Source organism: Zea mays, chromosome 9, assembly GCF_902167145.1.
Source record: "Zea mays cultivar B73 chromosome 9, Zm-B73-REFERENCE-NAM-5.0, whole genome shotgun sequence".
Lineage (NCBI taxonomy): Eukaryota > Viridiplantae > Streptophyta > Magnoliopsida > Poales > Poaceae > Zea > Zea mays.
This window is the reverse complement of record NC_050104.1, coordinates 46914694-46939213: the sequence shown is the minus strand read 5'-3', so window position 1 is coordinate 46939213 and position 24520 is coordinate 46914694. Positions and strand designations below refer to the sequence as shown.

At 45.0% G+C, this 24520-nt stretch overlaps 1 protein-coding gene across 2 annotated transcripts; it reads right to left on the bottom strand.

Moving 5' to 3' along the window:
• Positions 1-1333: 1333 nt before the first annotated feature.
• On the bottom strand, positions 1334-14867 carry LOC103638326 (mannan endo-1,4-beta-mannosidase 6). Of its 2 annotated transcripts, XM_008661272.2 has the most exons (5): positions 14190-14867; positions 12015-12212; positions 2501-2623; positions 2197-2408; positions 1334-2125 (listed from the first exon to the last, which is right to left on the bottom strand). In XM_008661272.2, the coding sequence occupies exons 1-5, from the start codon at positions 14571-14573 to the stop codon at positions 1735-1737; spliced, it is 1308 nt and encodes a 435-aa protein (XP_008659494.1). In that variant the 5' UTR covers positions 14574-14867; the 3' UTR covers positions 1334-1734. The 2 variants fall into 2 exon arrangements, with proteins under 2 accessions (XP_008659494.1, XP_008659495.1); XM_008661273.3 differs by lacking the exon at positions 12015-12212 and having other exon boundaries at positions 14190-14839.
• Positions 14868-24520: the final 9653 nt, after the last annotated feature.

Sequence of the window (24520 nt, the reverse complement as noted above, 5' to 3'; positions counted from 1 at the left end):
CTCCTCCTCACCCATAGACAGCTTAGCCCCAGTAGTGGTGTTGTTGACACACTAGTATGTCTTCAGTTTCAGGAACTACAGATAAACCTGCTGAACCTGAAGAATCTTCACAAGTAGAAGGGGTTCTTGTAACTGCATGTAGCGAGGTGGAGAAAGAACCAGCTGTTGTTGCTAAGGTTTAGGGTTTAGGGTTGTTTGCAGGTAGCGCGACGCTGGCATGGCGACGCGGCCAGGGCTACAGGCAGGGAGGCAGCGGCAAAGGGCACCTTGAGCGCGGCATGCCGTCCATAAGGCCAACTCCAGCAATATCGTCCATGTGGCCGTGTATAACACTATTTTGCAATGTAGATGCATTGTTTGCAGAGAGGAATTTAAAATAGGGAGTAGAATAAGGAGTGAGATAAGGAGTCTGTTTGAGATAGTCTAAGCACCGTGGGGTGGGGGCACGGGCAGCCTAGCGTTGAAGGCGAGGGGCATGGTCCCTGAGCACCGTGTGTTGGGGCGGGGGCGAGTGCAGCGGGATGCGCCAGGCGCCGAGCGAGAGCAAGGGTGGATACGGCGACCAAGGGCGGTCGGCGATGGAGCAAGAGATTATTAGACTATCTCCAGCAGACTCTCTATTATACTCCTTATCTAACTCCCTATTTTAAACTCATCTCTGCAAGTGTAAAACAGTGTTATACACGTCCACATACACGGTGTTGCTGGAGTTGGCGTTAATGAAAGGTAGGAGAGAGGACTAGGTTGTTGGAGAGATATTGGAAATCATGTGCACCGGGATAGTGGATACGTTGTCAGTCTACTGTGGGAGGGATGTACGCTTTCGTGCTGACATGACATCAAGGGTATGCTATTTTCATTTTTCTTTAATGTCTACTTTCATTCTTTAGCAGGGCGTCATCAACAGAAAAAGGCTATACTCGTTCTGCATACCCATGTGTGGCCCTTGTGACAAGGTGGCATCAAAAACGCAGTTTGAGCAGCGTTCAACAAGATACTGGTCCACGATGTCATTAGTGACAAGTGACAAGTACATAAGCTCCATCACCCTAAGGATAATCAAAAACGCAGTTTGAGCAGCGTTCGAACCAATAATAATCGCGCAGCACTTCGGGTCGCCGGGACAAGTGGTGGTGGTGGAAGAGTTTGAGAACCGTGCACTGGCAAGCGAGTGCAGGGCTGCAGGCAGCTCGCCAGGCTTTCATATCCTAAAAAAGGTATAGTGGGTGCTTTCTATCTAATGCTCTGGCCTCTGGGTGCTTTCACTAGGGTGAGCACAAGTTGCACAAACTCCCAAGTCCACCGTCACGCCATACAGGCATGCTGCAGTAGATATCATAACTTGTATCGGTGCTCTTTTCACTTTGACCACTAATAGGTCATATTAATTGTACAACGTACAGCATGATGTGATATGACAGAATGCATGTTTGTTGTAAGAAGTGGATTTTCCACTAGCAGTCTAGCTCTTCAGCTACAAATCTATGAACAAGCTATTTACCACACAGATGTTTGTTCATCATTTCCCTAATCATCCTCTTTCTGAATGATTCCAACAATCCAGTTTGTTGGATGAAGTGGAAGGTTTCGAAACCAATAGGAAGAAGAAAAAACTTAGGGCTAATTTGGGAACCCCATTTTTCTACAGGTTTTTCATTTTTTTAAGGGAAATTAGTTTATTTTTCCTTAGAAAATTGAAAATTCCATAGAAAAATTGGGTTGCCAAACTAGCCCTTAGGGTGAGCATTTCCAAGTAGGGTCTCCCTCTTTTCCATATAGACTCTGCAGTCGGCATGACTGCTCCTTCATCAGCTTATATGTGGACGGACGATCCCGTGCCACCATGGAGAAGTCATCATGGTACATCTGCGTGCCTTCGACCATCAACTGCCAAATAAGAGCGCCACTTCCTGCTTGCAGCTTTTTTGCCGAATCGTATAGTTTATCATAGACAACTTTTAGAAGAATGTCTCCATCAACTGTGCTGTTAGCTTCTGCATGTTGGAGGTAACCTACTTCTGTAAACAAGACAGGCTTTCTCAAGACGTATTCACTATCATTCAAGTGTGAATCAACCCAGACAGAAAGGTACTTGACTTTTTCTTCCATACTTGCCTTTGGTAGCCTGTAGCAAAGATGCATCAATGACATGGTACAATTAAAATTGTTCAGTAATGAAAATGTAATGATACAGACCAGCTATCAGGATAGGCGTGAACCGAGGCAAAATCAATATCTTTGACAGCTGAGTTCTGTATAAAGTCAGAGCAGACTGAAGCTGCCCAGTCTCCAGGATTTACGCCCAGTCTCTCACCTCTCCCAGGGCCATAAAATCCTTCAGTACCCACTGTAATAAGATGCTTTCTGTCCAAACTCTTAATATATGCTGCCATTTCTTCTATCCAAGACTGCAAATAAACTCCAGGTTTAATGATAGGGAATTAATGATTTCTCATATGCCCACTTTCTAAGCGAAGGGGTTCTTCACATAGTAATCTACCTGAATATACGGACCCGATGAATTGGACACACATCTAGGCTCATTCATGAGTTCCCAAGCAAATATAGCAGGTTCATCACAATATTTGATTCCACTGTAAGTGTTTCTTCTGGTTAATATTGCCTGTCAATAACAATAATGTAGCTTTATGATAAAATAATAGGTATTTCATTTGCCAGAAATAGTGAAACGGCTAAAACCTATCTCAACAGGTTAGATTGGAGAAAATACAATCTTCTTAAATAGGCAGTGAAGCGAAAAAAAGTGTTTGTTTTCACAGTGGATCATAGCTTTTAAGGCGATAAGACGACCAACCCATTTTTTTTACCTTTTAAGTATTAAGGCTAATAATATATAAAAATAGGAAATAAAAACAGAAAATATAGAAATATTATTTCAAATAGATAGCGTGCAGCCCACAGCCTAGCACCCCAGCCCAAACAACGTAGGACGCTGCACCCCAACGTTAATACGTTAGACCAGCCCATTGCTCAAAGCCGAAGCCTGCAGCCCAATAGCCCAAAGGCCAAACATCATCAACATCAACATCAACATAGCCTTTAGTCCCAAACAAGTTGGGATAGGATAGAGTTAAAACCCAACAAGATGTCACCAAAAAGAGAAAGAGAGAGAAAGAGGAAGGGAAAAAGCTTTTGATGCACTAAACAGGAGAAAAGTCTAATTACGGTTCGGGCACGTGGATAGATTCTTTCCAAGCACTTCTATCCAAACACAACTATATTGGGATATTCCATTCATTCAAGTCCCTCCCCCCATGTCAAGTTTGGCTGACCTCTACCTCTCCACATTATTGTCCCGTCTTATGATGCCTCTCTATGCACCGGTGCATCGAGCGGTCTCCGGTGGACATATCAAAACCCTAAAGCCCAAAGGCCAAACAAAGAAACAATATAACACATAACCCTAAATCCTCGCTATCCAATAACAAATCACAGCCATGTTGCAGCACGCTGCATCCTCTAGCGTCCGACCAAAAATTCGTCATACATCAATCAGATTTCATCTCGTACGTCCGGATGTCCCTCCAAAAGCCTTCCCTGTTGGAACCATACTGCCGACACACGGCACACCTGCCAGGTCGCCTGCATACACGTCACACTCACCAAGGCCGTCGGGTCGTGACACAGGCGCCCGAACACATGGCAGCAGGTTTTAAGTATGTTGGGTCAACACTCCCCCCAAAAAGCTAGCCTATTAGGGGTTGTACCCCCAACCATATAAATCATGCTTGTCCACCCACAATTCACAATGTAGGATTATTTCTAACAATCTCCCCCTTATACATTGTGAGCCGAGATTTGTCTGAGAATGCACTGGGCCGACCTGAGCTCCGATACCAATTGTTAGAACCAAACCGCCGACACACGACGCATCCGCCGGGTCGGCCACACACGTCGCGCCCACCCAAGCCGTCGGATCGCGACACACATGTCCGAACGCATAGCAACAGGTTTTAGGTCAGTTGGGCCAACACTTTCCCCAAAAAACTAGCCCATTAGGGGGTTGTACTCTCAACTATTTAAATCATGTTCACCCACCCACAACTCACAATGTGAGACTATTCCTAACATTCCCTCTCGTGCTTTTGAAGGATCTAGATTTCAATCCAGATAAAGCTTGTGAGAAACTTATGTTGTCAAAATTTGGCCTTCCTATTTCTATTTCGGCTTCACTAGAACACAAGGGCTTTTGGTTACTTGCTTCCTTTGGCCATTATAAATTTGGCCTTTCGGGTGATGTACCTAGTTTTATTATTCAATCTTGTGTCGGTTCCCTGGAGCATTTCGATTTGCTTCTTGTTGGTACTAGATCTTTTTGTTTCTAGGTCTCTCCTAAGGTTATTGGCTATCAGATTTGCAATTTGAAGTATTTTGGATGTCAATCCTTCAAGATATTCTTTACCTTGTGGCGTGATGGTGGCTCGGACTGGGTAAAGGAATTACAATCTTACAATATTGAGGAAGCTTCTTAATAGCAATATGTATCTCGTAATTCTCATCTGCGCTCATATGCAGAAGTGGTCTGCAACACCATTACTGTTCGATCAGTTTTCGACCATCTTCAAGATAATTTGAATTCATTCAAATTCAAAACCCATCGTGGTTTCTAGGTTGGCCCATCAGAGATCTGTTTTTCATAGATTGGGCCAATAAATGTTATCCACAATGACAGCGCTCGCAAGACTCGTACCAAGCAGTCTTTTGGGCCTTCTGGCTCGCAGGAAAATGATGTCCGCCTGACTTCCATTGTCGATGAGGACTTTATGAGCCTGCTACGTTACAGCTTATGACCAGCGTGTATACATGAGGGGCGCTGCGAAGATCGACATCTCTTGCGTCGAAGGTGAGTGGGACATGTGACCACTTTGTCTGAATTACTGGTCCTATGACAGCAATGTGGTTGACTCTGGTAATGGTCCTTCTGTCGTTTGTTCTCGAAGTCTGAACTGGACCCTCCAGTAATCATATGGATGACACCTCTGAAGGGTGGATTGGCGAAGTCATCTTGTTTTGGTGGTGGTGGTAGTTGACGGGGTCGCTAGTTTGCTTGGGGCGGTGGAGGTGGGAGTGGTAACCTTTCTTGGTATTGGAGTTGTGGGTGTTGGGGCCCTTTGATTGTAGTTCTGTTGCGGCTGGAGGTGGTATTAGTGTCCGTTTTCGTAATGAGGATGGTGGTATTGATGAGGGTGATATGTGTGGGTGATAGCTCTTTGATTGTTCGGAGGCGGCTCTAGCCATGCGGTCTTTGATTTTTTTGGTTTCTGGGCAATCTCTGGTTGGGTGCTCTGCGTCTTCGCCATAGAACATGCAGTTAAACTTTCTGGGTTGTTGGGGGCTCTGCCCCGGCCTCTTCCTCTTGGCATACCACCACCGCGGCCTTGCTGCGGAGGGTAATCGCAACGTCGAGAGGGGACTCAACCCTGCTGCTGCTGATTGGCTATGTTATGAATTTAGGGCTGTTGTTGATTGTGCTCTCGGTGGGGTGTTCCTGTTGTGGGCCCCTGTTCCATGACTTGCTGGACTGCGGGGACTCTTTCGGCTTGCGTTGTGATTCTACCTTCCGGTAGTATAGCTCTTCGGACCGGACATACTTCTCGAAGAGTTGGTACAAGTCCTGGAGAGTGGATAGTGGATCTCTTGTGCAATGGTTGTACATATGTCGTGGGCAAAGGCCACTTATTGCGTAGTGGATCGCGATTTGATCGTCGACCAATGGCAGTTGTGACTTGAGCGATGGGGATTTCTTGTAGTAATCGCGTAGACTCTTTTTCTAGCTGTCTGCAGAGAGATAGCTCGACGAATGTGTCTGTCTCGAGTCTGTATCCCTGAAAATTAAGCAGGAATTTGTCGCGGAGGGTCTTCCATGAGTCAATTGATAACGGTGGAAGCCTTGAGTACCACGTGAGGGTTGGGCCTTCGATGGCGATAATGAAGGATTTGGCCATGGTGTAGTCATCTCCCAAAGATGCGACAACTACATGATAACTCATGATGTACTGAGTGGGGCCTGTCCTGCCGTTGTACTTGGGATAAGTGCCTGCTCTGTAATTAAGTGACCATGGTGTGGCCTAGAGTTGAGTGGAGAGGGGGTTGCGCTCATTAAGGTAATTGAGCCCTTGGAACGCGATTTGCATCGATGTTGGCCTCTGGAAACAAAGGTTATTTGGATTGAAGGCTGCTTCAATTGGTTGCTGACGAGGGGGGACTTCGTACTGCATTTCTGCAATCTCCTGTTCAAGTGCACTGGCTTTTTCTTCTTCTAAGATTAGCTGCCTGATTCTGGCTTGCATGTTGGTTTGCTGCCTTTTGGCTGTGAGGACTTGCTTCTGCTTCTAGAGATGGTTGTTCTTGATGTGAAGGTTGTGCAGTTTCAACTAGTCCTCTAACGAGATTCCTAGGTCTTCGCCATCTTGTAAGTTGTCTGTGTCCTCTTGGACTAGGTGGGGTCCCGTTGGTGTGAACCCAGATGGTATGTCATCGCGGGAAAGGTCTTCGGAATTGCATGTGTGAATGTTGCCTTCTGGAGTGGGGGTCGTCCATGCGAGGGTGCTTGTTGTTGACTGCATCTTCGCCGTTGGTCTTACCTGCAGTGGGCAAGGTGTTGTCTGAGGACTGCTTTTCCTTTCTTCTCTGCAAGGGCTCCCTTGGTGACCTCATCTAGAGAGGAGGTGGCCCTGGTGGTCACCTTCTTAGGAGCCACCGTGGGAGTTGTTGACGGAGCACAATCGGTGGACGCCAAATGTTGGGACCGACTGACACATGGATAGGTGGGCCCTAACACTCAGAAACAAAAAGAGCTCAGGTGCACAACAAAACATCCAGTAGGGAACTGTAGCGTCTTATTATGCGTGTCTCATCCGTGTACAGGACGATGGTATTTATAGGTAACCAGGAGGGTAGATGGTCCCAAGTACTGTTATGCCCCCGGTTACCTACTACATTCCCGGAATATTCCCCGCAACGGGGTCATTACACAATAGCAAAATACGCACACCTATGTACACCTAAAAATCCACCCCTCCAAGGGGCTTACAAGTGGGTCCAGGCCCTAACTGAGAGAGTACGGGTCCCTCGAATGTATGAAGCCTACGTTCGTGCACCGGACCCTTCGCTCCTCATCGTCCGCCAAGGGTGCCTTCACCAGCGCCTTGTCCCCGTACGGTGTAGTGGTGTCAAGTCATCGATCGCAGTTGACTTCGCCCCAGCGGCCATTGAGCCCCCGTCTTTATGCAGGCCGTCATCGTCGGAGGCTTTGCTGTCGGTTCCAGGCAAAGTCTTGTCTTTGATTTCAGACGATGTCTTCGGGTGTTGCGGGCCCTGCGTCCAAACATGGTTAAGTGTGGTTGGGAAAAGACCCGATCGAGGTCGAATTCGGGCTTCGCTCCAACATAGACATCATAACATCATGTCATTCAAATAAGAAAAGCTTCGTCTATCAGCAATAAGAAAAAATCTTTGATGCTTTGTCCTGATTGAAAAGAAGGGAAGGTGTTTTCGCCTTTCGGCTCAAAAGTACTATTTCTTGATTTCATCCACAACGAAGCATGTGGAGTTGTGGACAAAACAAGGTAACACAATAAGTTGTTTCCATACATTTACAAAGTTTTTTACATTACAATTTCTCTGTCGTCGAAATGCACTAACAAGTCCTCTAAGTTTTTCAGTAAAAATCCTCTAAGCTTCGGCTTCTTCGTCATCATCGTCATCCTACAAAAAGTGTGAGTGCATTAGTACATAAAAATAGAAAAGGAGCACAAGGCGTCATTGAAAAAAGCCTTGGAACATACTTCATCCAGAAGCGCCTATCTTCATCTCCCGCAGTTTCCCTACCACCCTTCGACCATATTTGAGTGATAAATTTGTTTCCCACGATATAAGCTTTAGTGGACACTATAGCTAGGTCATCCGCAGAAATATCGAATTCCGGCTTGTTTACAGCCTTCAGATGGGTGCATCCTGCCTTTTCAAAAAACAGATGTTGTACCTTGAGCAGCAACAAGTGCACAGAAGTCGCCCTGTCCCTTCATCACTTCGTCAAAAACATCCACTTCGCCTTCTACCCATCTCAGTGCACCAGGTAGATCGTCAGGAGCATAGTTGGCTTCTTCCGAAGCCACCCCAATGGAGAGAAAGATCACATGTAATCGTGCAAAGCACTGGGTGACAATTTCAAAATAGGTATCCCGAAGGTTTTTTAACGCTTCTGCTAACTTTGAGTTCTCCTCGACCTTCATGTTAACCTTTTGCTTTAAATTTTCGACTTCGTGATGAAGCCAAGAGACTTCATCATTGTGACTTGTTTTCATCTTTTCTATTTCCTCTCTCAAGTCTTGGATGTGTTTATTTTGATGGGCAATCTTTTCATCCTTAAGTTTTCTCTCTAGCTCTATGCCTTCGTTTGATTTTTAGCTTCGGCTCAATCCACCTTAAGTGATTGAACCACAGCGTCTTGAAGACCTTCAACCTTGTTTTCTAGTTCAGAAATAAGAAATTCGTTTTTACGGTCCTCCGTTTCTTGCTGAAGCTTCAGGGCCTTGCTCATCAAAAAACTCTGCAACAATGCCAAAGGTTAAAAAGGTTTTAGTTAATTCATTTTCCATACCTCATAAACATAAAAGTACACTGCGTAAATCAATTCATACCTTAAAATTTGCATAGACCAAGCTACCAGTGATATGATGTTTCTTAATGTTGCTCAATTCATTCTCCAGCTTCGGGAAACGATAGACTTCGTTAAGGTGTTCACCACTCTAGCTCCGTCTCGGTCAGGAATGCACTCTAGTAATTCTTCATCAACACCACCAAAAAGGATGGCGCCAGGCTTGTAACCACCTGCAATGGCAAACTCCATTAACTCAGATAATTCTTCAGCACTCAACTCACCACTAGTCAAATGTCTTAAATTGAAGGCCTCCTCCTCGCTAGAAGCCCCGGTCTTGTTCACCTTCGAAGACAAAGCTTTTGCCACTGCTTTCTTCTGCTTTGCAACTTTAGTCACCACAGCTGCCTCCTCAACCGTTTTCTCAGGCTCTAATTCTGTGATTATCCTTTCGATAGTAGCCATAGCAGTTCCTTCAGCACCTCCGCTATCTTCGGCTTCTTGATCCGCTTCAACAGTCACGGCCGCTTCTACGCCTTCCTCTACAATCAAAGCTTTCTTTTTCGCCTCTGCCGATGGAGTTTTACATATGGCTTTCATCATCGTCTTGATTCGACGGTTCTTCTGTGGAGCACTTTCGACACGAGCCTTGGTCAACTCCTCCACGGCTGCCTCCGAAGGACCCTTAGCTGCCTCTCCTTCAGCATTCTTGTCCTTCATCAACAGGCTATTCAAGTTTGACCACGATGGGCTCAAGGTAGAAAAAGGCAAGGGTCGAGTCATTACCTCTAAAATCTCTGTAATACCAATAGATGAAGCCTAGGGGATCTTGTAACCTTCTTCGGTAACTCCGAAGGTTTTTTGCCAGCGCGGTCAAGCTTCGCCATTCTCTGCTTCTTTGGGGGAGGGGATTTTGGCCCCGAGTGTGAGGACTCCCTTCCTCAGCCTCTTCTCTTTTTTGCTTCGTAGTCATCTCCTTCTTATTCTTTTCCTTAACAGATCTTACTGCTTGTCTCTTCATAATACTAACAGTTCTTTTTCTTTTCACGCCAGCAGCTTCTTCAGAAATCTTTGGGTAGTCTAGATAATCAAACTGCAGGGCATCCATAACTCTATTCAACCTTCATTTCTCTCGATTACCGAAGGTTGCAGTCATTAATTGATCTTCATTCTTCATAAAATTACCCAAGATTTCAATACATATTATTTCAATCATTTCCAGCCATTCGGCGCATGGCTCCTTGAATACGTCCTGAAATTTAAACTGGTACGACAATCTTACAAGATTTCCCTTATCCACACTCTCTTTCAGATTCGGCATTCCCCGCCTAGACAGTGTTGGGAACACTTTGTTAGCAAGAAATTCCTACACCAAGTCCCGAGTGACGATGTGCTTAATCACAATGTTGAAGGTGACTTGGGCCACTTGCGCCGGCGACCCAAGAGTCATATGGCAGACTGGTCGTGTTAAGCCAAAGTTTAAACTCATTGGGATCATCATAGTCCAATCAGTTGGCGACTTCGTGCAATATCCTAGCACCGGAGCCTTGGTGTCTTTTCTGTATGCAAAATTATAACATTTGAAGTTCTTATGAAGACTGTCTGGGGACCTCAACTTTGTTTGATAATGAAGTTCATGAACTCTGCAGAAGCCTTCGGCATTTGCACTCAAACATTGGCTTCGAAGGGCCCATATGTAAATGTTGATTCTAACAATTGCATTCGATGTTAATTGATGAAGGTATATTTCAAATATCTTCGGTACTTCAGCAATCATTTAATAAATCGGGAAACAATGCCCAACCCAGAAGAAGCTCCTAAACACAACAACAACATCATCCTTCAGTTCCAGAATGATCTGACTACCAGGAAATCTGATCATATTGTCGTCCTTTCGATCAATATACCCAAGTCTTTTTAGCACGTCTAGATCTTCGACCTTTACAATAGACTTGCCAAACTCAATATGACTGGGTTTGTTCGGACGAAGAATGTTAGGATCATCTTCGTCGCTATCAGCTTCAAAGTCGCTTCTCTCTACAACACCCACTTCCTCTCTAGCCTTTGGCTCAACAATACCTGACTCTCTCATCACCTCCAAAATAGGAGTTGTCTCAACTATATCCGTCGTCTCACCCTCAGTAGTCAATCTAGCGGTCAAACGGACTCTAGCCATTGGCAGAATGTCGAAGCTCTACAAAAGGCTTGTGTGCAAGAAAAAGAGCTTCAGAGGTAGAGAAATTTGTGGCAGCAGGTTGGTACAAAAGCAATAAATGCTGTAAAAATTTATAGTCGGCAGACAGATAACCCGGTAAGCGGTGAAGGTGAGTGGTTGCGTCGCTCGCCCTCTCTGATCGGTAGACCGGCGCAAAACATTTTTTACCATGCTTTTCAATAACGCGCTCAAGGAGGGTGTTTTCGGACCTTCGGCATAAAAGTGTTCGTATATTTCGTGGACTGAGCTCGTTATAAAAAACGAATTAGCACCGCGAAGGGGCTACTGTTGGGGGCCTTCTTCTCACGAAGGTCCTCAAAACACTAATTCAATAATTGTTTTCTACCTTGTTCTATATGTTGCAGGACTAATGCTGAAGGTAGGCTTCGATCGAAACTGTTGATATGCATCTACTCGAAGGCAGAAGTTTCGGGCAATCACCATGTGTGCATACTTGAAGAAGCTGAATAAAACCATAAGAAGCCTTCGAAGCTTAGTAAACAGGATAGAAGAAGGAAAGGACAACTTTGCCCTCGGCATGTATGATAGTTTAAATAGGTTCTAGGGCATGGTTGTAAATTCGCTAAAGTTGTACTCTGCGCCTATAAATAGATGAACAACGCCATGCATTGAGGGGGGATTTTTTCTCTCGATCGGAACTGGACGCGTCACTCTTCATACGAAGTTGTTCCTTCTTCTCTCCCTCTTTGTAATCTTACGAAGCCTAAGGTACTTGTATAAATCTTTAGTTAATAAAAGGAGAGAGCATTACATAACAATGTTTTTTGTATTTGAATACTTTCATTGAGTCCTCATCTTACATCATTCTTGTTTCAACTTTAAATGTTTCATTTGTTCGTTTATACCTTCATCTTCACCCTATCAACCTAGTTTTTCTTTGAGAATAAAGAAATGAGAGAGTGCAGATGAAGCTCGATCAAACTATGTTGCCTTGATATTTAATACCTTTAGGGGATTGAAATCAAGTGCCCAACACTATCATTTAAATTCTTAATATTGACATAATGACATTTTATGCAAACATGTTTTGGTTAAAATTTGTTACAATGCATAATCCTATTAACAAAGTAACTGACAAAAATTAAGTGAATATAAAACTAATACAAACATGTTAGCACAATAAAAATTTTGAAAAAATGTTTAATACATAATGATTACCTTTACATACTCCATGTAGTAACCTTTAATAGTTGGGTGAAAGAAAAAGGAATCCGTAGAATTTGTGACATTAACACCAGCTGCTTGTGCCCATTGAACATACTGGGCCTTCCCTCCAAAGTTATCAAGATTGTTGACAAGGCATAGGATCAATCTAACATGATTTCTTCGGGACTCGTATATCACATAATCCAGCATCTACCCAAAAAATATAAACTGTACACTTTACATATGCTTAATGCCACTCAAAAAGAAGTAAAAACATTTGAGAAAGGGGCAAAGTCTAGAAATTATAGCTAGCCAGTATGTAAACATATTGTACTTCAAAAAGTTACTAAATATAGTTGATATTTTACTCCCATTGTGCAAGCATTTGAAACTTCAACTCATTCTGGATCAAGGAAATATAAACTAGATGTTTCCTCAAATGACTGTAAGCTAGTGATTACTCAAGTCCTGTAATTATTAACTCATCGATTTAAACAGACAATTTATTGGAAATTGTCATTTCAGTATTTAATATTATTAAGAGAGCATTTATTGTATATTTGCATCCTTTACTCTAGTAATAACAAATAATAACATGCAATGATGTCCAGTAACTGAAATATCAACTCCACTAACTAATATTTATCCTTTTTCCTCTTTGGTGGATAGCATATTTGTTGAGACTGTCAAAGGACTGGAAAGTTGAAGCTTGCAAAAAATAATAAGAACATTACAGATTGGATAGTGTGCATTCAGGAGCAATTCAAACTACTTGGACCTGCTAAAAGGATTAGGAGCTTTTCTTCAAAGTTGTTGAGGTTCTTTTCATCACACGAAATTATGCCAATAAGATTCGTACAATCACCAAAAACATTGTAGTCCAATGGATGTAACAGTTATCTGGTTTGTTGGTAAATGATTTAATGTGTAAGATGCAGGGGCGGGCCCCATTGAATTCAAGGGTATTCAAATGAATACCCATTATTTTTGGCAAAAGAACTTCAATATATATATACATGTATATAGTGTATATGCATGGAAAATAAAAAATGAATCAAAAAAATAAAGGAATTATGTTAATTTGGACTAAAAGATCCTTCCTACCTCTCATACCTAACTAATCCAATCGTTTTTCGTGGACCATGAAGCCCAACGGAGCGACAAAGTCCACGTCATTACCTCACCACAAAAAAATCCCCAAACCCTATAGTAGTTGCACCATGGTAGAGCCACCATATGCGCCAGCAACCAAGTCGTGGTCACATCTTGCAGCCCCACATGCCAAGGAGACACCAGCACCTCCGTTGAGACATCGTGGCTCTACGGCGCAGCTAGGTGCCCAGACTTGGCCGACTAACTGCCATTGTGTTGTATCTGGTCTCGTTGTTGTGTCGTATGTCGTCCGTCGTCCAAGGCTTCAATCCATCGTAGTCAGAACGTCACCGCATGACAAGACAGACAACCAAGGACAAGGTCCCATCGTGCCAATGTCCAAGCCTACCCAGCTAGTGGACACCCGACCTGACCTCCCCTGCTTTGCTGCTTGCAGTACTGGGCTGCAGATGGGGCATTAGCGATTGGAAAATACCAAAGTGGACAAGTAGCCAGCTATCAACTAATCAACAACCAACTGGTGCATTTCGATTTAAAACTTTTGAAATAGTTGTATGAAATTTGAGTTTAGTAGACTAGTTATTGAATCAGTGATGACCATAGCGTGTGTGCTTAATTATAGGTTATACATATATATAATTAACTATATACATCGATAGACATGTTTTAATCTTTCAAAAAATCATCCTATAAAAAATTTCGAATACCCATCCTCTAAATCCTGGGCCCGCCACTGGTAAGATGGGTTACCAAATAAGTCTATTCCAATCAGCTCATGTGTGCCATGGTCGTGGTAACTGGTAACAAAGCATTCTTGTAAGTCACAATGTTCACATGGTGCATAGCCCATCGAATCCACGTGCTTACACATGCACCTGTTTGGCTGTTTGTTAGCTACATTTCGATGTAACTTATGTTATGCTTTTGGCTCAAGAGAATCACAACAGGACATTCGTTAGTTAAATTCAGAAGGTGGAACCGGTTCTACTCTAGATGACAGTCAAAACAAATTGCGCCGTTCCAATAGCTTTTGTAGGTGGGAAGAGAAGGGAATGAAGAAGGAGCAATCCGCACCTGGAAAACAGGCTCGCTAAACCGGCCTGGGGAGATCTGCAGCGCGCCGGGGCCACCGTCGCTGAATGCCCATGTGCGGCATATCGTCAGCCCCATGCGGCGGCCGCGGCGCAGCATCTCGACGGACAACGAGGGAGACCGGGCCGAGAGGAGCCAGTACGAGTTCCAGCCGTTGATGTAGATCGGCGCGCCAGTGAGGGTGTCGACGAAGTGGGTGCCGGCGCGGCCCACGAAGGACATCCGCGGCTGCAGCCACGGCATGGGGAGCTTGAACCCACCAGGGCCGCCGGCGGAGGGGCCGTGGCCTGGATGCCAGTTCAGGTAGGCCAGGGCCAGGAGGAGGAGGACGCCTAGGAGGCTGTACATGCGCGTCCCCCTCCACATTGGTCGTCCGCCGCAGCCGCCCACGCGGCGCAGTTGGGTGTCGAGATTTTCGCGGTGTTTTGGCCGCGTTTTCGCGTGGTTCCGGGGCCCTTGCGTTGCGGCTGCCTCAGGCGCTGGAGCCTGGAGGAAGCGAAACGAGTCCACTAGCTGAGCTGCTCAGATCTTCGGAGGCGCGAGCGCGATCACACGGACGCCGGCGTGCAGGCCTGCAGGGACAGTTGTCCTGGGCCCTGGCAGCTGACGAACGATCCGGACTAATCCGTGAGCGGCAGGAGCTCCAATCGTTTGTTTCTTAGCCATCTCTAGCAGTCGGACACTCATAAAAGGTGAAGATTAAAATAAAAGTGAGATAGAAGTGAAAACGTGAAATGGAGAGTCTGCAGAAAATAGTCTCTAACAATGAACACTGAAAATAAGATAAAGTTATATAAGCACTGAAAAAAATATTTTTTCTCTAATACACTCTCAAAATAAGATAAAGTTATATAAGCACCTAATTGAAATATTTCTCCCTAAATGCCACTACCCAATAATTCCTACACTTGCTATCCATTGCCTCCACCAACTATGCTAAGAGCAATTTCAATAGTTATGTATAATTGTACTATCTAAATCTTAGATTTTATCAAGTCCTCAAATAATATAGAAAACACACAAACTTATCTTCTCTAACAGTTCTCTATATATTACTTTTTAAATATGTCAACAGTTTAAGTGGGTCCACCTAATTTTTCTTATTTTTTTATCTTTCTTTTGCAACTCGATCTCAAAATTGTGGAAGTGACGATGGATTCAACCCGATGAGCCGTGTTGGCTTTTGATTGGTTGCTGCAATTGTTTATTCGTTTATTTTTTTATGTGCATGTGCTGCTATTGTATTATTAAATATTTAATCTCTAACCGAGTAGCTGCCACAATTGTTCATCACTGGCGATCTGTGCATAGCTATGTTAATCTATCTTTACTGTAGAGTGGAGAAAAGGCACCGAAATAAAAAAAATCTCAATTATTTGTTTATAGAGTTGGTAAATGGTTGCCACACATAGAGAAAAAATGGGGTTTTATGAGAAGTAGCTAAATTTAAAAAAAATCATTTAGAGAGTTGTTCGAGAGAAATTTCTAGGTTAACTATCTAAATTATTGATTCAGAGAGTCTTTTAGAGAACTATTGAAGTTACTCTAAGTGACCACTAAATAGTTGTAAATAAAAAGAGATTGGTGATAATACTATAAATATAATTATGAAGTAGAAGAAGAGTTTTAAGGTACGTTTGGTTCAGCCGTGAGGTGTTAAAAAAGCTATACTGGGTTGTTTGCTGTGAAATAGTTGTCGTGAGAAAAAAAGCTAAAAGTGGTTTAGTTCAAATTATTGTGAGTTGTCCACTATAATCAAAATATATATTATTTTATAGACTTTATTCAACTATATCTCTTAATTAATATATCTAATTAAAAGTCGATTTCACATTTGCATTCATGCTATTTTTACAAATAAATCAAATTTACAATTTAATTTTTAATATTTTAAATAAAATATGTTTATTTCATTTATTATAACACTTAATTAATTTTAATATTTTAAATTTCTATCTGCATTATCTATTTACTAATATAACAAAATTAGATAAGCAACAAAAACAGGTTTCAAGCTGGTTTCAATTTTGGACTATAAAAAGCTGCTTTTTCAACCCTTTTTTTCAAAGCAGAAACAAGTTCAAAAAGTTGAACCAAATGCATCCTTAACAAATAAAGCAGCAAATAAATATATTATAGATCTTAAATAATAAGATAACAATAATGGCCCATTAATTGTATTGTACAAGCTTCACAAATGATATCTCATCATAAGCATACAAACACAGGCACCATAGCTTTCACACGCCTCACATTAACTTCACAAAACCAAACAATAGATCCACAGTAGTACTATTGGAGCGAAGGTCGTGTGCCCCCTCGATCAGTTTTCTTTAACATCAATTGGACAGGTGCGACATGAAGCGAAGGGTACCTCGGCCGGTATCAAAATCGAGGTTTTTGTCTAGAATCATTGAAGGCATTGAAACGAAGAGATCTATCGTTTAAAGCGGGGGCTCCTCATGACTTCGCGAAGGCGGCCCCGCCAGCTTGAACGGTTCCGAGCTATAACCTTGGCAAAAATCGAAGACCTGGTACCTTAGGGCGAAGGGTGCCACGCGCGGGCGAGGACCGCGCCACCCAATGGCGGGTTCAGGCCGTGTTCTGTTGTCATTCGGGCCCATTTGTAAGCCCTCCCTGGGGTAGCGTTTACTGTGTATTTGATTAGGTTGTACTTAACATCGTTGTAATGATCCTGTACGGGAAATATTCTGAAGCTGTAGCAGGTAATGGGGCATAATTGTACTTGGGAGGGCACACCCACCTACCCGGTTACCTATAAATACTCCTGCACTGTACATTGATGGGACACGCTTAATAAAGACGCTACAGTTCCATGCCTGTCATTTGTTGAGCACCTGAGTACCCTCTTTTCCTGAGTGTTTGGGCCCGTTTGACCACGTGCCAATCGGTACCAACATTCGGCACCCACCTTTCGCGTTTTGACAAAACAATCCCGCGATGGCCCCAAAGAAAGCGACTTCCAAGGCCACCACCTCTCTGGACAACACGACGAAGGTGGCCCTCACCGAGAAGAAAGGCAAGGTAGCCCTCACCCGCGATGTTCCCCAAGAGGCACCTAAAAACGATGGAGCAGTCAACAGCAAGCGCCCTCGCACAGAGAACCCACCCACCCCCGAAGGCACCATTCGCACGTGCAGCTATGAGGGCCTCCCTCGAAAACCCCGCCAGGTTTCACCCCCAGGAGGTTGATGATATCATCGATCGAGGACGGTGAGGTTCTAGGCATCTCAGTTGAAGACTAGCTAAAGTTATGAGCACTTCGCATAAAAAACAATCACCTACAAAAACAAAAGGAGATACTCGCGGCCAAGCGCCAGCGCATCAACATGCAAGCCAAAGTCAGACAGATGATCCTAGAAGAAGAGCAAAAATCCAGAGAACTAGAGCAACAAATCGCAGAAATCCAAGGCAAGGACCCCTACCACCAGCAGCACGCCCCCGCATTCAACATAAACCCTCGTCTCCCCCACATGCCAGCCTTCGCACTAGCTGCTTTCCAAGGGTTAAATTACCTTGATGAACGGAGCCCTCTTGCACCACAGCTTCAGGCCTCCCCTGGCCGCAAAATTTTAGAGCAGGCACTTACCAAAAGTATAATGGCAGTGCAGACCCAACTCTGTACATCATGAGTTATCAGGTTGCAATCGCATCATCCGGGGGGACGACACCATCATGGCCAAGCCATTCATCATATTCCTCGAGGGCCCAACTCTCACATGGTACTCAAGACTGCCGCCATTATCAATTGATTCATGGAAAACACTCCGCGACAAATTCCTTCTAAACTTTCAAGTTTATAGACCCGAGACAGATGCCCTCGCATAAGTCTCGCTCAATAGGCAGCAAAAGAAAGAAAGTCTAGACGTCTTGTACAACCACTGCATGAGGATCCACCAACCAACCTGCAGGAGTTGTACCAGCTTTTTAAAAAGTATTCTCGATCAGAAGAGCTCCACCAAAGAAAAGTCGAGTCTCAGCGAAAGCCTAAGGAGACCTCGCAATCCAACAGAATATGGATCAGGCCTCTGCAGTAGGACACAGCCCGACAAGATTGTGCCCAGCTCCAAGTACACAATATCGCAAATGAGCGGCAACCAGGAGAGAACACCCCTCATTGTCAAGATTACCCCCCCCCCCCCCCCGCGCGCAACAAGGCTGCTATGGCGACGTGACCAGGGGCAGAGGCAGAGGTCAAGGACCTCAGCAACAGAGAAGATTATATTGTCTTTTTCATGGCGAAGACTCGGCACACCCAACCACATACTGCCCTGAGACCAAAGCAACAAAAGACCGAATGGCCACGACCACGCCAGCCAACAACCAAAGACTCATTGCTCATACCTATCAACCCCAACAGTACAACCATCATCAATATCAAAACGAACACCCCTATTACCCCCAGCAGCAAAACCCCCCAATCTCTTTCCACAACAATAGTGTCTTCAACACCAAGAAATGTTAGCGCTGCCACCTCCACCGCCACATCATCCAAACCAACACCTACCACCCCCACCACCAAAGCAAGAAGACTTCACATACCCACCCTTCAAGGGAGTGATTCACATGATCACTGGAGGGTCCAGCTCCGACTTCGAGAACAAACAACAAAAAAGGGATCACTGCCAAAGGGTCAATCATGTCGCAGTCACAGGACCCGTCGTTTAGACAAAGTGGTCTCACGTACCATTAACCTTCGACGCAAGAGACGTCAACCTTCGCAGCGCGCCCCACACGGACACACTCGTCGTCAGTTGCAATGTGGCAGGATGGGAGCTACACAAGGTCCTCATTGAGAACGGAAACCAAGCCAACATCATTTCCTGCACGCCTTCGACCAAATGGGCATCAACCATGGCCTACTCCAGCTTGCTCTTTGGTTTCGGAGGAAAGGGGACATTTCCACTAGGCAAGATAGAGCTCCCTATTTCCGTCAGCGCAAACCCCAACGCAAGGTCAGACCAACTTCTATTTTTCTCACCAGCGGTCCAAAAGATATAGAAAATCGATTTTAAAATATAAAAAGAGATCTATAAACTTAGATACTTCACACCTTTACATTTTAATTCCTTTTTGATCCATTCCAGTTGCAATTCATATTAATATTGTTTATCATCTAGTAACTCTATTTTATTATGAATACATATGGTTAAATCCATACACTTAATTTGTTTTATATCTAGCACTTAAACCTTTATAAAATCATAACTCTTGGACCATAACTCTTATTTTTGTGGTTCTTGAACCTACGGTCTCATAGCATCACGTAGAATATTCTTACACTGTTTGCTCTCATTTTGGTGTGTTGTTATGTTTATGTACTCCTTGCCTATTTGTATGTATTGCTACGAGTAGCAGTGAGGTCACGAGAAATCCGAAGACCAATTTGGAGAAGTACATGGGATCTCAAGTCTAAGGCAAGTTGTGCCCTTGATCACTCTTCTTTACCAAATAATGTTCTTGGTTAATCACTGTGACATGCTTAGGTTAATTTGATGGGACCAAATAGGTTTCCCTAATATTGTTTATCCTACACCTTGCAAACAAATGAACTATTGGGTAGTATTGCTATTGCTCTATATGGTTTTGGGATTAATGATATATTGAATTATGACCATGTTTCACTATTATTGTTGGTTCATTATTGTTCATGACAAGATCATTGTGTTAATTAGAACATGGAGCGACCACCCGGGAAAACAGTGCTACCACAAGGGTGGTATGGGACGCCCTTGGCTGACTAATTAGGAAAGCTAGTGGAGGACTACCTTACCCGAAAGGGGTAAGGGCGGTAGAGGAGCTGCGTATAGGGAGGTTCTCGGGTCGACCATGCTGCGATGGCTTTTCGAATGAGGGATTCCTATATTGCCCTTCTCAGAAACCGTAGCGTGTTTTCTGAAGCTAGTGGAACTTTGTAAAGGCCTCGTAGTGCTACCTGCCTCGTCTCCTCGGTAGAGATGAATGTGAAGTCGCGATACTTTGGAAAATGGGTAACACGACTTGTGGGTAAACATGTGCAACCTCTGTAGAGTGTAAAACTGGTATATTGTCACACCCGGTTTTAGAAGGCAAACCGAATGCGAACCATGTACGTGCCAGGATCAGTTATTCACGTACACAGCAGTTACATAACATGGACATCATCACACAGTGCTCAAAATAGTATTAATAAGGGAAATAGTCGATTACATCATACGTCTGAGACGTCCATATAGTTCTTACAATAAATCAAAGTGCGGAAAAGAAACGTAGATAACGCGGCCTTCACAGGCAGCCGACTGGGGGTTGCCGCTAACCCACACCTAGAACTCGTCGTAGTCTTGGAACTCCTGGAAGTCTCCTTCCACAGCTTCATCTTCGCCTGAGCAGTGGTTGCAATGCTGACAACCTGGGGGGGGGGTTTGGTGTGTAGAGCAAGGGTGAGTACACATCAACATACTCAGCAAGTATCCTGTTTGGCTGTAGTGGACTAGCTTTATGTGGGGATAAGTCAAGCAGTTGCTTTTAGTTGGTCAGATTATTATTTACTAGTAGAAAGCCAAGTTTTAGCATTAACCCAAGTTATTAACCCGATGTACCCTTTCCAAACGGAAAGAATACCACTTACCAATACCATAATCATAACCAGAACCATCAATCTCATAACCACCTGTACCACAATGTCTCTGATCAAGTACCACTAATCACTGGAGCTCCCTTGGCCGCTCATAACCGTGAGCACGGCTGATATATCAGTTTCATAACACTCTGCAGAGGTTGTGCACTTTACCCACAAGCTGTGATTCCCTCTTGCCTCGGGCCGATCAAACCCTTAAACACTACCAAGGTGAATAGGCAGGGTTTCACTACGTAGCCTTTACAAAGATTCCCCGGGACTGTAGCCACCCGTTAGGTTTCCTAAATGCACCGCACTCCTCCCCAAGGGGCGAACCCAAACTTGGCAGAGCGAGCCGCATACACCGAGCCCCATTGACGGCACGACGGCTAAGTGAACTACATCCCGGATCCTCTAATTATTCAGCTAAGGGCACCCCATTCCACCCTCATGGTTGCACTGTTTTCCCGGGCGGTCATCCATAGAACAGGTCCTTACGGAGAGGCACTCGAGAAACCGCTCGAGTCCCCTTGAAAACCACAAGTATGATCATAAAGAAGAACGGGAAAACAACGTATCATAGATAACCACATCATGTTCATTGATTAGAGTTGAGCAATAGCATAAAGCTAAACAGTAATAATCCAACCCAGATAGGTAAACAAGGACATGGATAACAAAAGCTAGTCAATCCTTAGGCATAAATGTGTAAGCGGGAGGTGAATTAAATAATGAATAGGACAAAGATAGGTCAAAGGACACTTGCCTCCACCAACCGACTGCTGCTCAGGGGCTTCTCCTGCGAATTCCTCGGGCTCTTCGACCGAATCGTTCTCTATGCGAGCGCAAACATACATACATCCATCCACATATTTAATACAAAAGAACAGTACACCATACAAGATAACAAATAAAGCGAATATGCATCAAGTATGACATTCGATATCGCATTTGTTATGGTTAGAAAGAAACAGGAAAGGGTCTCGCAGGGGGTTAAATCTTATGCACTAATGACACAATTGGTTTTTAACAAAATAATTCTGTTATATATATTTATATATACTAATGGAAACCTAATCACTTTTAGTTGATCAACATTGCACAGGGTAAACAATTAACTACGTGAATCAATAGCATAACGGAATTTTAAATTAAACTTCCTATTTTCCCATAGCATGAACAGTGATTAGCCTACTTAAAATACAGTAATTATAATCACAGAAAGTAAATAAAATAAAATAAAAAATAAATAAAAAAAACAGAGGGGGGGGGGGGCGGTTGAACCGGCCCTAGGGGCGGTTGAACCGGCCCTAGGGGCGGTTGAACCGGCCCGGGGGCAGGCGGCCGAGCTGGGGCGGCCGAGCGCGGGGGGCGGCCGAGCTGGGGCCGGGGGCGGCTGAGCCGGGGCCGAGGCCGGCTGAACCGGCCCGGGACAGGGGGGCGCGGCCAGGGGGCCAGGCGGCCGGGGCGCGGGCTAGGGGCGGCTGGCGGCCGGGCGGGGCGCGGCTGGGGGCGGCCAGCGGCCGGGCCAGGGCGGCCAGGGGAGCGGCCGGGGCCGGCTGGGCGCGGCCGAGGGCCGGCCAGCGGCGGCCAGGGGCCACGGCGGGGCTGGGGCGGCTGCCGGCGCGGCCAGGGGGCGCGCGGGGGTGGGGAGAGAAGAGGGGAGGGAGGAGAGGGAGGAGGGGGAGGGGGCTCACCGGCGGGGATCGACGGCGAGGGGCGGCCGGCGGCAGGGGGCGGCGCGGCGGCCTAGGGTAGGGGGCAGGGGCGGCGGCGGCTTAGGGCAGGGGTAGGGGCGGCGCTAGGGAGAGAATGAGAGAAAATGAGAGGGAGAGGGAGAGGGTTTGGGGAAAAAGGGGAGGTGGGGGGCGGCTTGGGCCAATTGGGCCCAAGGGGGGGGCGCCAGGGGGCGGCTGGGCCGGCCGGGGTCGGCCCAGGGCGCGGGAGAGAGAGAGAAAGGGGAGAGAGAAAGAGAGAGAAAGAAAGATAAAAGATTTTCCACTTGTTCTCGAAATCCGATCTTTTAGATGAATGCGATTGCACTTTCAAACAACCAAAAATGCAAGGGCGGCATGGTGCATCAAACAACATAAAGTATTTAGGGTTTTTATACATACGGGAATTCCAAACCGAATCCCGCTAAACTTTGAAAAAGGTCAAGGTTTAGCGAGGGGAAAAAGAAAAAGAAAAGGTAACGCCCGAATTTTGGCGAGTAAAGAAAGAAAAAAAATTCAACTGCAAAATTCGGGGCGTTACAAACCTATCCCCCTTAAAAGAATCTCGCCCTCGAGATTCAGGGCTGGCTAGCAAAGAGCTCTGGGTACTTAGCCACTAGATCATCTTCACGCTCCCAGGTTGCTTCTTCCTCAGAGTGGTGATTCCATCTGACTTTGCACATTCTGATGGTCTTCCTTCGGGTGACTCTATCTGCAACCTCAAGGATCTGAGCTGGCTTCTCAATATAGGTCAAGTCCTCCTGGACTTCAAGACCTTCCACTGGCAACTGCTCTTCTGGCACACGCAAACACTTCTTCAACTGAGACACATGAAAGACATCATGCACAGCAGACAAATTCTCTGGCAGGCTGAGCTGATAAGCCACTTCTCCACGCTTTGAGAGAATTTGATACGGACCAATGTAGCGGGGTGCTAGCTTGCCTTTGACTCCGAATCTTCTGACTCCTCTGATCGGTGACACTTTCAGATAGACAAAGTCTCCGACTTCAAAACTCAGCTCTCTTCTTCTTGTGTCTGCATAGCTTCGCTGCCTCGATTGCGCTATCTTCAGATTCTCTCGAACCATCTTGATGTTCTCTTCGGCTTCAAGCAAAATATCTGGCCCAAACACCTGCTTCTCTCCAGGCTGATCCCATTGCAACGGAGTTCTGCAACTCCTTCCATACAGCGCTTGAAACGGTGACATCTTCAAACTGGCCTGGTAACTGTTGTTATAGGAAAACTCTGCATAAGGCAATCGCTTGTCCCATCCGGACTGATCTTGCAACGCACAGGCTCTCAACATATCTTCAAGAATTTGATTGGTTCTTTCAGTCTGACCATCTGTCTGCGGGTGATAAGCTGAACTGAAATTCAGATGCGTGCCCAAGGCTTCATGCAACTGCTGCCAGAAATGAGAGGTGAACTGCGTTCCTCTATCTGACACTATCTTCTTTGGCACACCATGAAGACAAACGATCCGAGACATATACAATTCTGCCAATACTGCACTGTTGTAGTTGGTCTTGACAGGTATGAAGTGGGCTGACTTGGTCAAACGGTCCACTACTACCCAAATGGAATCGTAGCCGGCTCGAGTGCGAGGCAATCCGACTATGAAATCCATGCCAATTTCATCCCATTTCCACTGAGGGATCTGCAACGGTTGCAACAATCCAGCTGGTCTCTGGTGTTCTGCCTTAATTCTTCGACAACTATCGCACATAGCCACATGCTCTGCGATTTCTCTTTTCATTCCGTACCACCAGAATTTCTTCTTCAGATCCTGATACATCTTCTCACTGCCAGGGTGAATCGAATAAGCTGTCTCATGAGCTTCCTTGAGAATCAACTCCCGAATAGACTGGACATTGGGAACACACAAGCGGTCTTTGAACCATACCACACCTTCTGCATCTTCTCGAAAGTCTTTGCCTCTGCCATCTAGAATCAATCGCCGAATCTCACTGATCTTCTCATC